The sequence below is a fragment of the Leptosomus discolor genome, chromosome 1 (genome assembly GCF_034619465.1).
Source record: "Leptosomus discolor isolate bLepDis1 chromosome 1, bLepDis1.hap2, whole genome shotgun sequence".
Taxonomy (NCBI): Eukaryota; Metazoa; Chordata; class Aves; order Leptosomiformes; family Leptosomidae; genus Leptosomus; species Leptosomus discolor.
The window spans coordinates 179,141,956-179,159,511 of record NC_141391.1 but is presented as its reverse complement, the minus strand read 5'-3'; the positions used below and the strand labels follow the sequence as shown (position 1 = coordinate 179,159,511).

At 44.7% G+C, this 17,556-nt stretch overlaps 1 protein-coding gene across 2 annotated transcripts in view; it reads right to left on the bottom strand.

The window, feature by feature from the left end:
* Positions 1-8,147: 8,147 nt before the first annotated feature.
* PTPRB (protein tyrosine phosphatase receptor type B) overlaps positions 8,148-17,556 on the bottom strand; it is a 61,526-nt gene continuing 52,117 nt past the window's right edge. The window contains exons 28-34 of one of the 2 annotated variants that reach the window (XM_086471770.1): positions 17,005-17,081; positions 16,066-16,200; positions 14,846-14,968; positions 14,456-14,619; positions 13,103-13,238; positions 9,223-9,343; positions 8,148-8,170 (exon numbers count right to left, since the gene is read on the bottom strand). In XM_086471770.1, coding sequence (XP_086327896.1) covers positions 8,148-8,170; positions 9,223-9,343; positions 13,103-13,238; positions 14,456-14,619; positions 14,846-14,968; positions 16,066-16,200; positions 17,005-17,081 — 779 coding nt within the window. Of the gene's footprint in view, positions 8,171-9,196; positions 9,344-13,102; positions 13,239-14,455; positions 14,620-14,845; positions 14,969-16,065; positions 16,201-17,004; positions 17,082-17,556 lie in introns of those variants that run through there. The other variant, XM_086471764.1, reaches the window with a different exon arrangement.

Sequence of the window (17,556 nt, the reverse complement as noted above, 5' to 3'; positions counted from 1 at the left end):
CAAGATGACTGCTTTTTCAATCTAACCACTTTCTGTGTCTTTGTTTAGAGACATACCTCTGGGGTCTTTCAAACCCCTTTGGCTGCTTAGGGATAAGCAGTCATAAGGGCAGTCTGGGATGATTACCCTGGATAGATAGACATCTCTCTGCTGGAAATGTTTATGTGTGATCAGATGGAAACACTCCTGGTATTTGCTCTTTCTCCGCAGTCAATGAGCTCCTCCAGAAGGTACTTCAGACCTGAGATGCCAGAGGTGATTGCCACAACAGGTTTGAGGAGATGGAGGGAGCTAGGGTTAGGCTGTGGCTTGGTCAGTGCCTCTTGCGTGCAGCCTGCATGTGGCATGTATAACTCAATACTATCTGGGTGCTTGACTCCCATATCCAAGAGGCAATGCAATCATTTCTGAGCTGATGGGAGTGCTACAGCTCCACTAGAAGTGGAGAGAAGCACTTAATGAATGCACGTTGTTCTCCACAAGAAGGAAGGACCAGCCCAAAGCCAAATTCATGTTCCTGATAACCTATGGAGGTGTTATATTAGCCTGATCAATGGCTTTCTCCTGCACAGGCTTTGGACCTATGCAGAAGGGTGCGCTTGGACATCACTCAGGAAAAGGTGCCTGGTATTAAGGCTTGGTGCAAAGCAGCCTAGCTGAGACAGGTACATATAAAAAGCATCTATGAGAGCTGTTCCAGCTGTTCCATGAAACAGGGCTGCTGGGAGACATGTGCCCCCAAGAGGCATTCACTCAGCTCACCCCTTCATGCCTGTGCCCTGTCTTTTAGAGAGCACAGTGCCTCTCCTTGAGCAGTGGGTGAAGATTTGTAGGGGTAGAAATACCTGGGTTTGGGCCCCTTGTCCTGAGAAGACTCAAATTGCAAGTCTCAGGTGGCACCTGTCGACCAGGTTGTGTGGCCTCGCTGCTGCAGGGAGAGCAGGAAAACTCTGCCTTTACCCTCCGTAAGAGGTAGCTGCTCCAGCTGCTCTCCGCTATTGATTTGGCACATAAACAGGCCTGGGTGCTTGAACGCCAAAGACAAGCAAGGACACGGCGTGTAACTTGGCAGGGATTTTGGCATGTGTGGGGAAGGCCGCGTACAGAAATGTCTGGCCCAGCCGTCGCAGCACTTGCCAGCAGCACTCAGTGTCCAGCATTCGGCTGCTGCACAAGGCCATGGCTGTCACCCTGTCGGCCTGGCTCTTGGCGGTGCTCTCATGCTCTTGGCCCTTGAGCCTGGGAATGGAGGCATCCGCTGGAGTCAGAAGGGGTGGGGAGGGCAGCCTGCAGCTGGGCTTGGTGTGGACCCTCCCCATGCTGGTGGGGACCCTGCCTGGTCAGTGACAGACCTCAGGGGGACTTCAGTCTCTTTTGGGGGCCCCAGGACCTCTTCAACAGCAAAGCTGTACATGCTAAGGTAATGTTTTGCCTGGAGACTTAAAGACTTTGAGGTCTACAAAAAGCTTTGCCCTTGGACCTTGGCACCTCCTAGCCTGCTCGGTGCTGATGACTACTCCAAGCCCCTGGGAGCAGAGACCATCCCTCATCCCAAGCAAAGCTGCTTGTTGTGGAGAGGTTTCACATGATGCAAATGAGAGTTGGCATCTAACTTGGGTATAAAGAGGATGTCAGATACCTGCAGCAGCCAGACTCCAAAAAGCATGCAGGATGCACGCCTGGTCATGCAGATACAAGCAGCAATGAAGGCCCCAGGGCTATTTGTGCCTGAAGACCCTCACCTGGCGATGCTGCTGGGTCCTGCTCTGCCCTGTGTGCTCCTGGGCGCACACGCCCAGCATGGCTGCCCGCCCAGCAAGCAGAGACAGCACCCGCAGCCGCTGCGTGATGAAAACCAGCGGATCAATCCAAAGGGGTGGCCATCAGCAGCTCAGCGATCGATACAGCCCAGCCGCGGCGATGACTGTGGCGTCACTGCCACCTCCCTCCCGGCAATCGGGCAGCCGTGCATGGCCTGTTGGCAGCCACCGCAAGGCGCGTCCCACAGCCTCACGCATCACTGACCTTGAGAATCGGAAAAGTGGGTCTGGCTTTTGCAGCTCCTCCAAAATGCGACATTTTCCTCAAATTAATTGAAATTAATTGGAATGCTCTTTTTATCTTTTTTTTCTTCTTCTTCTTCTGTTGATGTTGATGGGAGTTTTTGGACAGGTCAGGACTGGTATTGTATGAGAGTGATGCGCAAAGGCTTGGTTAGTGACACTTGAAATTTTCACTTGTGGTATTTGCTGACATACTGGTATTGCCACGTCGCGCCTGCCGTGAGACGTCTGACACCAGCAGCTATTTCTAGGGCTTAGGAAACCAGCTGATAGTGAAGATCGGGACTGGCAGAGAGAGGAAACTATTATCTAGCACTGGTATAGGAAATGACTTACCAGACAAAACAGCCAACTCACAGGCACGAAGCCCAGGTAAAAATCAGGTCTAAAGTTAAAAACTTGATTCTGGCAGTATCGGGAACTGACCACTGCATTCTGGCCAAACTAGAAGAGACCCTCTGTGTTCCAGTTTCCTTGCTGTACCTTGTAAATCATTCATATTTCTTCTTGTCTGCAATGCTGGCCATGTTTCTTTTTCTGTGGAGATATTAACTGTACATTATTTTACCTTTATTATTGCTCCTTTGTGTCTCTGTTGGCTTCAGGACAGAGTATGGCTCAGCGGGAAGCTTTTGTATCACAAAGAGAAAATCTAACAACTCCCTCAGCCTTCAGTACACATCCCCTCAGCAAATAGTTCACAGCACAAAATAGAAGCTAATAAATCATTCTTCCTTTTAAATAAACAGAATTAACTTGTCCTAAACGCTTCTGATGACAAATAAGGAATAACTGAGACACAGAGCGTTGGCAATAAGCACACTACTGCCAGGCACCCTGAACCCACAAGAATGCTAATGGTTTTTAAGCATTGTGGAGAGTGGGAGGGGAAGAAACAAATTTGTTAAAAAGCATGGCTCTGATCCTCGGGTGGTAGGCAGCGATGGAGCTCCAGTGCGGTGTTAATTGGTACAGCTGCCTGGCGAAATGTCTCTAAAATAACGGGTAGCCAAGTTCAAGACGCGCTGTTGTTTGAAATGCCCATTGAGTAACCCAGATAGTATCTGGGTTATTAAAGGAGGAGGGCAGAGAACCGAGGAGGCGAAGGGAACAACGGTGTCTTTCCGCATGGGCACTAATTCGGCCAGCGGGCAACAGCAGAGCCCCCTTTCCCCCAACAGGCTGAGGCTTCTGATGAATTTAATGTTCTCTGAAGACCATCTCACTTGAAATCAAACTCACTTACGACCTTTTCTCTGAGCAGCAGGACAACAAAATCCATAATGCAAAGGCAGTCAAACAGAAGATGAGGAAGTGACTTTTTTAAATGAATGTTTTATTCATGAACTATTCATAAAAATGTGTAAAATACACTCAAATATATTCGATTTGTTGACTGTAGCTAAAAAATAGAAAAATATACCTAAGAAATGCATAAATTAAATCGACAATAGTAGCACAATTCTGTGTTCACCCAGTGTTTGTCAGGAACACAAATGTAAGTAATTATATAGCATATTAGAATGGAATATGTGCTGAAGATGTTTTTCAGACACTTTACTCCAGGCACTGGCAAAGAATTTGCGGCTAGCCACACTTAAAATTGTGGGGTTTTTAACTATAACATACTGCCCTGCTGCAGAGCAATATATATTTAGCTACTTGATGTTACTTACAGTATTTCTTTAGCTTTCAAATGAACTAAGAAACAATCAAATCATTATGCGTAACAACCTACCAGCATCAATGACACTGTAAGTGCCCAAATTCCACAGTACTTGCAAAATTTAGCTAGTCCCTAGTCTCCAGTATTTCCTGCCAGTCTTAAAAACCAAATCCCAGTCTGAACTAGCTGTTGATCCGAGAGGTCTCTGATAACAGACCAGTTTGCTTTGGCCATAGCGGTGCTACCAACCGGTCAGGAGTTTTGACTTCAGCAGCCTGAGAGGGACAGTGAGGGCACAGTGTCCACAGCGAGCAGCCTAAGCACTGGGGTGCACCCTCATCTCCTGCTCAAAGTTGCAGCCCCCTGGGACTACAGGTCCCAGAGCTCACAGCTCCAGAGCCCGGACGCAAGTGACGGGGCTGCCAGGGGAGCGGCGCTCATTCTATACCGCGGTTCCTTCACGCAAACCCCACGTCGGCAGGACTGAAAGGAACCTGGACAAACGTTGGCACCTCCACGCGGCGCCGTGGTGGCGAAGCTGTGGCGGCGGTAGGCTGCATGTCTCAATGTCAACGTTTCTCCGGCCTGTGGCCCTGGGAGGGGATGCCAATACAGCGATTAGACGGTTGTTCTCATCCCTCTAGCCCACGTGTTAGCTCCCAGGCTGAGGAGCACAGCTAAGTGCTCATGTACTCCTGTCTGCCTAGTATTTAACTTATTGCTTTCAAAGTCAAAGCGTAAATAACCGTATACAATATATAATACAAACTTAAAGCTCACACATTTTCTTTTCTCTGTTCTACAACTGAAAGGAAATTCATAGTATATCAAGGCATAAAATAATATTTCTGGCAATTTTAGGCACGTATATAAGCTGTATAAATAACTATAGCAGCAGAGAAAAACGTATAAAGTTGCACTTTTATGACATCTTCACAGTATGCCTATTTCTCTCACCCACTTTTGTGTTCCATTAGTAACAAAAAATATCATTTATCAACTCCAGCTATGCAAAATATTTTTTTTTTTTATACAATCGGTAGTGGATCTTGTAATTGTATTGCACAGATTAAAAAAATATTAATTACAATTTTTTCATTATTAAATAACGTTCAATACAAAAATTTGAATTAACCTAAAAGCCCAACCCTGCAAGTGCTTCAGAAGTGGAACGGTATTCTTCAGGCAAGCATTCCAGTTGACTTCCACGAAAAGTACTCAGGTAGCTTTGTAGGCAATGCAGAGATTCACAGGACTGGGCTCCAAGTGTGCAAATCTTAGCTTATGGATCAGCAACAACACTAGTCATGCTTTATAACATTAGTATCGGGAAACAACAAGAAGTGAATTCTGAACATCACTCGTGGACATTCAAAAGAGAAACACCCTCTTCAGCGGAGGATGTCTTTCTCCTTAAAAGCTGTCTTTGTTCAGTGCACAGGCTCCTTCAAGTCCATTCTTGTTACATTAAGAATTTCCCATCAGTCCTGTTATTCAGCTTAGAGGCACAGTAAATATAATTAATCATACTGGTAAGTAGGTGTCTTATATTAACAAAATGCTACATAGATACTTTTTACTTGTTCTCAGTGGATTTACACTGGTTTCATATGAGCAGAATTGGCTAGAAAGCAGAACCAGAGCAATAAAGTGTGTGTACAGTCTCACGCACGACCTAGCTAGGCAGAGATGTAAAGCTGCTCAGGAGCATTGTGCCAGAGTGTTTAAGGTCATCTGTCATGTTATTAAGTGATGAGGAGGAAGAGGCTTACGAACTGTGTCCATTATTAGCTGAGAGAAAAGATGAACATAGCTGTCTGCTACGACATCATCATGCTGGGTGCACACTTGTGAACTCTGTAGGTGCAGAGGAGGGAGCTGAGCAACAGTGTTAAAATAAAGCGCAGAACGATGTGTCTCTCTGAAAATGACGAACAACACGCATACATAGTATACAGTCAGACTTCTGCCCTCAGATCACAAATTATTGAGCGAGCTCCATTTCCCTCAGCATAAAAAATGACACAGTGATACACAGTGTGAGATAATTTATAGGGTACATTTGGTATGTCCTCACAGTGTAATTGTACTGCTGGTAACTAACATGGTGATCCTCATTCCTCAGCTACCGCTGCAAAAAGAAAGGACTAAATGCAGCACACGTAACACAACGGGAATTTTCATGATGCCCTAAGTTCAGCTGTTATTAGCAGGGTCAATAATCAATCTAAAGCTGCCATCCTTGTTTGTCCTTGCTTCCTAAGCTAGAGTCTATCTACTAAAGGAAACAAGAGAAAAAAGGAGCCTGCAGAAAACTGGCACTTTCTTTGTCGTTTTGCTTAGATTTTCCTCTGTGAAAATGGCTTCCACTATAATGCTAGTTCCCTTCTTCTTCAGTTCCCACTAAGGGTGGTGAATCCTGAGGTTTGTGCAGGGTCAAAGACGATGTACAAGAAGAATTAGCAGTATTTTCATACAGAGGCACCTAAAAGGTTAACCAAGCTTACATGTCCTGAGCAGCTGTGAAAGCTGACACGAAGGGTGGCTGCTTAGGCACATGAGGATATTTAGTCAAGAAAGGATAAGACTCCAGATGGAGCAGGAAGGAGGAATGACTATCAGGCTGTTTCCTTCTCTTTAGGAAAACCAGTGTGACATGGATGTGCACAGTCCTGCTGGTTCTGCTTTGGAATAATTCAAGAAAATTATGTCAGAGCTGCCCAGCAGATTTCTTCAGCCACTGTCAGGCAGGTGTTCCTACCGCAAGGAGAGTGTGGCTCCAATAAGTCACGGTAAAATCACAGTAGTCTTGGCCCAGGGCCACAGCAATTCCTCTGTTAGGCACTTAGATGTATTGGCTGGTTGTCAGGAGGTCTTCAGAAGTATTTGTCTCCAGAATAAAAGTGGAATTTAGTCTTTCTAGTGGAACTTGTCTTCAGCGGCAGGCTAAGTTTTCTCTAGGTAAAGTATGGGTAGACACATGAAAGGAGAACTATCACGTCTTTCCTTCTTTTTGTGATGGAGAAACACTGTGCACTGCCTTTATTTGTTTGAAGAGTGTTTTATAAAGACAAAGAAGAGCTGAGCAGAGTGTTCAGCCCCTTGAATGAGAAGCCTCTTTGCAGAGGAGAGAGGAGGCACCTAATCCGCTTGGCAGGGCCGGATACCTGGTGAGTGCTCTTCAATGGTACTTCTTGCTAATCACTAAATGCTTTGAGTCATCCGATGATTAGCACAGCCCCGCCAGCCTTCATCCCTTGGTTTACTGATGAGCCTTTTTCTATTCCAACTGCGCTTGTGGTGGTGACATCAAGCAACACCTGAGTGGAGGAGTCTTTCTATGCGGACATGCTGGGGCCATGCCTTCCCTTCGTGAAAGCAAGTGGCATTTGGAGGAGACCAACATTTGGACCAAGGCGGCTATGCTGCAAGCGGCTTAAGGCCGAAGCCAGTTGTATGAACTGTGGGATATAGACCTTTGTATGTCTTTATTTCAACACGTTTATAATCGCTTTACTATTTCAGCTGTCATGGTACAGCATTGTTTTTAATGAGCCATGGAAGTTGCCAGACTTCACATTCTTACATGTCTGTTAACACGAATGTCTGAGGTGTTTCCTTGAACACCTTTCTTATTGTAATTATACGCACGTGAAAATGCACAGACACAGGCTGTGGTCTGATTCTGCTCTCTAAAACCAGTGTAAAGAAATCAGAATGTGACCTGTCTCCCCTAAAAACAGGTGTGGGGGGAAGGTCTGCTAGACTTCACAGCAGTGTATGTTGTCTGATATTTTTCTACTATGTCACATTAGACTGAAACAGTTGCTTCTAGTGAGGTGGATCCTGTTTTGCTCGGCTGTTTATGAATTCTGTAAAAGGTATGCCATTTTGTTATGGGTTACACCTATTTTTGTCAGATCAAAAGCAGTAAGTTTAGAGTAGCATTGTAATTCCTATACAGGACTACTGTTTTCTTGCTTAATAGTAGCTTATTTCATCTCACAAACACTGAAGTAGTTAAAAAAAATGAGGTTTTCCTTATAGGATTTTTCCTGTGTGTTACATGCCAATACTGCCCTGAACGCAGCAGTCCTGTTAGCCATACAATTTAAAATAGTTTATGTAGAACAGTTCATAAAAACCGTGATAAGAAAAAAATAGTATTATCTGAAGCTTAATATTAACAATATAGAAAAAATACATATTTACATAATGCCAAAATACAATTATATACATTAATATCTATTACATTTAAATTATATATCTTTAAAAAAACCAGCAGACCAATAAATTATACACAGTCTCAACAGAAAGGTCTGGCACCTTTCTAGTGCATGAAATACATACATAAAAAAAATGCAAACAAAACCCCTAGTTAACGAATGTGGTGACAAAAGCAGATGTCTGTAACATTCTCAGTGCCTTGAATAAACAGCATCTGAAAGCAAGGAAAACTGAGATTAGGAAAAACAAAATAACCCAGGTGGCTTCACGTTCAACTTTGCCAGCTGATTATGGTGCTCTGAAAGGTGGTTGTGTGGCAGCAGTGCTGGCTGGTGACTGATGTGACAGCTAAAGAGCAGATCCCACCGCTGCTTTTGCTAGCATTCCCAACTTGTGGAACCCTGGTTATTTCAGTCCTTGGCCTCCTCCACGCCTGTTGATGACAACACTCATTTCTATGGGCTAGATTCAGATAATTATTTTGATCTCTCATTGTACAATCTCAATTCCTAATGTCCAAATTTGAGGAGCTAATAGGATCCTGCTGTTTGACTCTGAAAACTTCTACAGCCCTTAGGAATCAGCTCTACCAGGACACACGGGTCACTTCTGCTTACAGCTTCTCCAGGCTGGTCCTCTGGCCATGAGAACAGGAGGTGAAGGGCAGTGCTAGTGCCAGGTTTGCTATTCCTGCAATTCCTATTGCCAAGGGACTGGACACAGGCTAGGAACAAGAGCCTACAAGGATGGAGAGTTGGGGGAGAAAGACAAAGCACAGCCTTGGACACCTACATTGTCCAGTCAAGGCAGATGGGAAGTCTCCTATGACCGCCTACATGGTCAACAGCAAATGAAGGTGATTCAGGACAGAAATCAAACTTCGTGAACGACAGAAGAGCCCAGCGCATCCAGCCAGTGGCCCCAGTGTGCTTAAAAGCGGATGGTGTAAACACTGGTGAGGTAAAGGAGGAATCAAACATCATGATAGGGAATGGGTTTGGTTCCCTCAACAGCATAGGAATCATGAAATGTGAGACAGAGAGAGCATGAAGGTAAGGTAGGAGCAGCAAGAGATGTTATAATGACCACTAACAGAGGAAATAAAGATGCAATTGCAAGAGTGACAAGAGCAGAGGAGTGAAGAAATGAAGGTCCAGGAAGAGAACAAATATCAATGGCAATGGATAGCTCACTTTTCCCCTCAATTACATTGCCAATGAGCTATTACATTTGAAACATTTTATAATTTGACAAGCTTGCACTTACCTCTGTGATATTCTGGATTCACATTTTCATATATTGGAAATAAGGGATTTTCTTGTTCACTGCGAAGTTTTCTGGCTCTTAACACATCTCGCACACATTGATGTAGATACACATATTGACACTATAAAAGAAATTTTTTTAAGTCACTGGGAAATTTTGTAGTTTAATTTTCTGTATTGTGAAAAATCATTACAGGCTAACTCCCTAACACAATCAAGGGTAGTATTAAAAATGACAATATACTTCTAGAATTAAACTCCTCTTCACACTAGTAATGTAGTAAACTTTTGTGATCACCTGTTTTTAGAAATGCTAGTAAAACATAAATGAACATAATACATTTTGACGGATCATGTCATGAGTGAAAGCTCTATCAACTGTAAGGCATAATTTGACATGATGCTGTGTTGGACAGCTACTACTTCTGAAGGCTTTGGTATAAAATACATGTAATGGAATTAATAACGTGTAACAGAAGAGACAAATGATTTCCTGATTTTTTTGTTCTGAAAAGAGATATTTTCCAGAATTTTATAACAATATATAAATATTTCATAGAACTTTGATGAACCCAAATTTTCTGGCAAAAGCAGTATTTTTTTGATACAATATAAGTTATAAGATTGCTTCTGACTACGCCGCGAATGACAGACTGTCTTTTCTGAAGAGTGCCTTTCATACAAGGGAGCTAAGATGACTTTCACAACCAAAGTAGGGAGTGTCAGCATGTTACTGACTACTTATCAAACTACCTTGACAGAATAGATTGTTAAATCCCCATGCTTTGCTACTTTTTGTGGTTTATAACATGGGTCATTATTGTTTTTTGATTAGTGTAGCATGGTACCCCAAAATTACAATCACAGATTCAGAGAATCATATAATAGTTTGGGTTGGAAGTGACCTTTAAAGGTCACCTAATCCATCCCCCCTCCAGTCAGCAGGGACATCTTTAGCTAGATCAGGGTGCTGAGAGCCCCGTCCAACCTGGACTTGAATGTTTCCAGGGATTTGGCATCTACCACCTCTCTGGGCAGGCTGTTGCAGTGTTTCACCACCCTCACTGTAAAAAATATCTTCCTTATATCCAGTCTAAATCTACCCCCTTTTAGCTTAAAAGCATTAGTCCTTGTCCTATCACAAGAGGCCCTGCTAAAAAGTTTGCCCCCATTTTTCTTACAGGCTCCCTTTAGGCACTGGAAGGCCACTATAAGGTCTCGTTGGAGCCTTCTCTTCTCCAAGCTGAACAACCCCAACTCTCTCAGCCTGTCCTCACAGGGGAGGTGCTCCAGTCCCCTGATCATTTTTGTGGCCCTCCTCTGGACTCACTCCAACAGGTCAGTGTCTTTCTTGGGCTGAGGACTCCAGAGATCAATGCAGCACTGCAGGTGGGGTCTCACCAGGGCAGAGTAGAGGAGCAGAATCACCTCCCTCGACCTGTTGGCCACACTACTCTTGATGTAGCCAGGGATACGGTTGGCTTTGTGGGCTGTGAGTACGCGTTACCAGCTCATGTCCAGCTTTTTGTCCACCCATTACCCCTAGCATCTTTATACATCAAGGTGTACCTTTTTAATATTACTTTATCCTGAAGGCGTAATTTCTTCAATAAGCATATGCATCTTCTCCCCCCACATCTTCTTAACTTACTTTTCACAAGAAATTAATCTACTGCTCTGCGCATTTTTCTCAGTGGTCTGGCTCTGGGAACGTGAGGATGCCTGCTGTTATGCACATATGGCTGCTGTCTCTGTGGAGCAGAATCCTGCACCCCACCCACCAATTCAGTGGAAAGTTGTCCAAAGCATGGAGATTTCCTTTGGCAGAGACCACTTAGGACTGAAATGGTGGACAGCTTCTCTGCCTGTGTTACAGCTGCTGTGCTGAGCCCACTGCCTTATGAGACGATGGACAGTTTTCTGTTACTCCCCTGCATGTCTCCAGATGCAGTCTTTTGTCTTAAAGAGCTTTCAGCCAAGTCTGAAGCAGGGGTAGTGTTTTGTTGCTGTTTTACTGTAACTGCATCATGTTAAATGGGATGGTGCTGTGACCTTTGGCTGGAGCATCTCATTGCAAACAGTCCTATCGGCTGGCCTGTGCTCCCCAGTGGGATTTGGCTTCCACCACATCAACAGATGGGGACCTAGCTTTTATCTCAACCCCCAAACAGGCTGTGGAAGCCAAGACACGAATGATAACACCAGGAACTAGGGTCTTCATACACATCAAATGTAGTTTGTGGAGCAGATCTTTTCTTCCTCCTCTCCCCACCGCCTTTATTTTTTCTTTCATAATTCACTGCTCTTTGCAAATTTTGAATCATCATAAAACTCCAGGATAAACTTACTTCATTTTCTTGCAGGAGGATGAGAGATGCATTACTTGTGCTCCAAGCTACCTCGATGAAAGGGAGTGCCAAATCAGAAACCATATACAGATGCAATTGACAGTTCAGATGAATAAGACTTGCTGAGAATACAGCAGCTCAGTGGCTCTGCACTGACACAGCTACATGGTCAGTCTGTAAGCACGTTAGAGCTCAAGTGGGGTAAGTATGCGTGAGCTACAAAAGCTTTCTGTCGACCTGTCTCTGTGATGCTGATTGCGAATCCTTCCAGGGGCAGGACTGGTTACAACAGGGATCTGCGTAATACTGGAGCCATTGCTGGTTTGGCGCAGAAGTGCATGTAGTGCTGGTAGTGGGAAGGTGGGGTGCTCCTCACTATTGCTGTAGATATTTTTCTTGGGTCTGGCTGCCTTTTGACTCAGATGATGCATTAAACTGATGCCAAAGGTGGGCTTTGTATCACACAACTTTAGTTGTCTATAAGCCTGGTGTCAAATTTAGGCTCTTGAGATAGCTGCCTCTTTTTTCCAGCTAGGGAAAAAGAGCTACCCTCCTGAGATGCCTGTCTGCCTTCGCTGACTACAGCTGATGGGAACGTAGAAGGTGAGATGGATCTGTCTCTGTGGATGTCCAGGCCGGGCTGAGAATCTGTCTCCCCTCCAACAGGTCCTCTGTGATTAAGATAGTTCCAAGAAATCTCTTTTGCATTCCCAGTTGAGCCTCTCTCTATAATCATGTGTGACTCTCACATCTATCAGGAAGTGCTGTCACTGATGCTTTCATTTCCAAATTGCAACAAAGAGCAAGCCACAGGCAGACCCATCAAACTTGTTCTGATTCCTCCACTACAGTTCACAGGGAAAATGTAAAGACTGCCTCCACAACTCGCCTTTATTAGATCAGCTCCTAAGTGTTTTGCTGCTATTAGTGTAATGTGATTTTCTTGCAGTTTTAAAAGCACAGAAAGAAATCCCAAACACGTACTTTTTCTGCACTTCACGAATCAATATACTTGCTTTTGCATAGTAGGTTAGCAGAATGCTGATCAACTTTCCAGTACCATTAATGAAAATGACAGGGCAGCTCAATAAAAAATGAACTGCAAAGCCACAAGGTCACAGTGCTTAGAGTTTTAAAAGTATGTACATCTAATTTTCTCTGCCCTCCATTCCTTTTCCCTATTATGTTGACCTATCTGTCTGGTTTAGGCTTGTCTTCCAAACCCATCCCTGAAGGACCTATCTCCGCTCAAAGCTCATTTACTGGACACTGCACAAGGTGCTGTTAAGCGTCTGCTACTGGGGTGATTGTGGGCCAGGGCCAATAGAAGAAATCTATGGGAAGCACAGCTACCACTTGTTATGGTTTGGACCCGCTGTACGAGAGCCAATGGAAACAACCCTGAACTAGAAATTCTCACAGAGCTAAAATATATCTAACTAGTATTTCACAGTGGAGTAACTGTTTTAAGATGAGACTGATTATTATACACTGCAGCTGGCGTTGCTGTATTGTAGGCTATCCAAAGCTTACCTCTGTCTGAACCATGTGAACCCGGTGAAGCCTTAGATCATGTACTGCTGCGTAAATGTCAACAGTGTCCTTTGAATCCAGCTGCTGCAGAATTCGGTCCAGTGCAATGAATGTGCCAGTCCTGCCGACACCAGCACTGGAAAAGAAAACAACCCAAAAGACTTAAAAGGAGATGGATCAAAGCATTCACTATCTTCATGTGAGACTTTGGTAAAGTTCAGATCTCCAGGGTTCAAATGGCATCTCTGGGACTTCAAACACTTTATAGTGGAATTTGTTTAGGAAAAAGGAAAGGATAGTGATGGCAGTGGTATCTCTGCTACTGCCCGTACTGCTTTCTGCTTTGGATTAACATGGCGATGATTTCATCGAGACACACTGAGAGACTGCACCTGACTGTAACTTTTAAACCTCTTCTTTTCTCTAGGGATGAACCAACAGGCTTGATTCTAAAAGGTGAGTTGGCTTGTGCCTTGTGGAAGGGCAGAGTAAGGCAAAGTATCCCAGAGTTCCCAGTAGTTGAAATGCTGGGAGGTAGGGTTCGGAGACAGGAGGCCGGTAATATAGTAGGCATCTGACATGTTGCAGCACATGATGTACAGGCAGACACAGGTGGGGTCATGTAAGATACATGCCTCAGCCCATATAATGGGCGGAGGGGTCTGACACTACTTTCAGGTAGTATCAGTGAGCATCCAGCTGTAGCAGAAGATACACACAGCACCACACCGCACTCTCACTCTGTAACTCTATATTCTGCTGCAGCTGGTCAGCATGGATCAGGCTGTCGAGTTTTGCCTTTTTTGTATATGTATGTAGCGGTGGATCAGGAAGCAGAGGAAAAACTGCAGCCCTACAGCTGCCAGAGATGGCACAACAGCAGAAGCGCTTGAGAAGGCAGTAAGGAGAGGGAGTCTGAGAACGGGGGAAAGGATGAATCTTCCAGCTAGTCTCAACATCCATATGTAGTCAGGTTCACCCCCGGGTATATCTTACCCTTTCAGAACACCCCTTTGTGATTCAGATGTTGGGCCACAACAGCAGCACACAGGCAATTTAAGAATGCAAAGGCTTATGAGCAGTGGCAGCTGCTGACACCTTTAGTGCTCTCCAGTGGTCCCGCAGAGACACAAGTGGTTCCCTGAGAATCATTCTGAGGGCTTCTCCAGGGTGATGTTGTGAGCAAGTGCATGAGCCTTGGGAAAGCTGCTCTGATGTATCTGCAGACTTAAGTGCATCACCTGTCTCTCAGGTCCTGTGGCTGCCCATGGCCTAACAGCAATTAACATTTGGGATTTTCCCAAGGGTACGCACAAAGGCTCTGTGCCGCTGACCTTTTGCTGCTGCCCATACCTGCAGTGCACAATAGTTGGTCCTGTGTCTGGTGTCCTGTTGACATAATCCCTTACAGTTCTGACAAACTGGATCAGGGACTGGGTGGTCTCTGGCACGCCATGGTCTGGCCAGACAGTGTAATGGAAGTGACGAATGAGCCTCGTTGAGTCAAGCTGCTCTTCCTGTTGACAAACAAAAGTGTGGGTCATCAGAACAGATGAGGGAGGAGGGCACACACACAACATGCACCTTGAGAGCAAATGCTACAGCTGCCACCAGAGATGAGCTGGGCACGATGCAACTGTGCTACAGGAGAAGAAACCTTCCTAATTTAGCCTTGCAGGCAGTTTTAACCCAGTTAATTTTTTTTTTTTTTTAAAAAGAAAAAAAAGATGAACACAACCGTACACTGCAGATTTTAAACTCTCGTATTGTCCATTCTGGGAGCACCGATTCAGACAGCATCTCAACGATCAGGTCTCCATAGTACAAGGAATCCTGGTCAAGGGGCCAGTAGTGATCACACTTCACCTGCAAGGACACAGAAAAAGATAGATTTAGTGTCAGCAACTGCTGTAAACAATGCCTCCATCCAGCACTAGCAGAAGCAGACTTCAGACCTCCTGTGCCTGAGGATGAAGGAAGAAAGGCAGCAGCTGAATTCAGAGATGAGACTCCCTGCCATGTCAGCTCAACAAACAGTGCCTGGGGTGGGAACAGGCTAAGATGGGGCTGCAAAGTGGAAGTTCTCATCATAGATGTTTGTGATGGCGGTAATGGGAAGTACTTCACTGACGCCCTCTTCTGGATGCCACAACATTTTCTGTGCCAACTCTTCTCAGAGCTCTGCTTGGTTGACAGCTAGGCCTCCAGTGTCAGCTGCCTCACCTCTTGCTGAGACATGATGGTGGGGTTCCACTCAGAGCCAGTGAGGTGCAGGAGACAGGTGGCTGCCTGTCCTGCATCTGCTTTTGCCACCTCCTCAAGAAAAAATGGTGAACCGAAAGGAAGTACCCCCATATGTGCCACTAGATGACCACTACTTCAAGTTTGGTTAGTCTTTTTACAGATCTAGTCCCTGTCTTACAAAGGGTACAGGATGTGGTCATACTTGGGGAGGTGGACTGCTGAGACAGCTAAATAACCTACCTACACTTGCATTCAATAAGACTGTTAACTACCTGAGTGGTCTCTTTGCTTACTACATCAGGGCTTATGCATCAGAAAGAACTTCATGTATTTTAATGATCAACATTTGCTCTCCAGAGCTTATATTTATAGCAGTAGTTGATTGGAGTTGATGTGATAAACAGTCATTTTTTGCTGGTGGCTGTCCTTCTGCATGCATAAGGGGAATTATATGAGTACTAGTGGGCAAAGTCCTGGATTAGAGGCCAGAAGCACTGAGCCCTGTTCCTAACTCCAGCCTTGACATGCCACATGATCTTGGGATGGTCACTGCATCCTCACTTCACAGCCTTAATCTGTCTCCAGTCCCTAGATTATACCTCCCATCTCTTACTATCTATCTCCTTGTCTGGGGCCTTCAGCATTAGTGTGATGCAAATAATAAGCATAAACTTTTAATATATGTTAAAACAGTCATTAATAATAGAGACACTGCTCACCCGGCCTTTCTCAACACACTGGGTTACCATGACAATATTGTGAACATTTTGCTCCCATACCATCTTCCAGAACTCATCTTTGGTGCCAGGCAAAGGGCCCTGAGTTGCTATGTACTCCCTACGGAAATTATTGCCCTGCAAGTAAAGAGAACTCCATTAGTTTCCATAAAGGCAGAAAAACAGATCTTCTAGCAAGTGAACAAGACATGGAGTTGCAGCCAGGGCTCTGCAGCAACAATGCCCTTGCTGGGACAATAGTTTTGAGAGCTAAATTGATGCCTTGGACCTGGAAGCAGAAGGCTGGTTGGAGCAGACAGAAGGAAGAGACTGCAGCAGTGTATCTAAATACTGTTCCTTTTGTGGCAGTCAAAGCTTTTCATTGTTCTATTGTGTTCAGCACAGTCTCAAGCAATTTTGGAACTACTAGGGGGTTTTGTTTTATTTACTGTTTTTAATAAATTAGCTGAGTTCTGGCTTGAAATCTGGATTGCTAAAGCCACTGCTATTATCAATCACAACTCTTTGGCAAAGGGCATTATTTTAATCTCAGGCAGTTTCACCATCCTGCAAGGTGCCAACACTGTCAGGATGAGCTACAGCTCCACAATGAGGATGCCACCTGCAGTGATAGCCACAGTTATTGTGGACGCTGTATAAAATCAGTGACCTTTAAAAACGTGTCCTTGGCCAATTAGACCTGCTATCTTACACAACTATAGCAATCCAAGAAAGTGTCCTTAAGTGCTGGATAAATCACTCACAGTTAACTTAATGGCAGTCAGACATAGCCTTTCAGCACACCCTCAAAATGAGTTCTCAGACTTTTAGCTCAAGTGAATAAATGAAGGGGGAGGGGAGCCTTAAGCATATTCAGTTTTAGATGAAGGACAAATTACCACTGGAGGGAGGACTGTAAAAAACCATCCTTGAGTCACTTACTGGTATGTAGCTTGCATTAATGTAGTCTGAGCAAGGGTCATCATCCACGTTGGAAAGCTTCACTCTTGATGTATCATCTAGGAAGAAATTGATTACAAGAGGCTTATGGCTAGGTCTTGATTTTCAGTCTCTCTCCCATTTACAGAAATGCATTTGTGAGAGGACTGGCAGCATTATTACAAGTATTTTATACGGAGGGATAATTTAGAGGGATAACTGTTTATATTTGTACTGCCTCTTTCATCCACAAGTGTGTTCCAAAGACTAGGAGATGGATGGGTGAGAAGGAAGCAACGACTATCCCAAAATTCCTCTGCTGAGTTGCATAGGACTTGTTATGGCAACGAACGAGCCACAACAGCATTGTCATTTGATCCTGCCAGCAGTGTGCTGCACTGGAGAGCAGTGCCCAGTGCTGACCATGAAAGAGCTTCAGTGGTCTGCACAGCTACTGAGCTAACATGGGTGAACAGGCCAGCCATCTTCCCTAGGTAGAGAACCCTCTGCAGAGAGGCAGAGAGTGCCTAAGCCACCAGTTTCATGAGATAATGC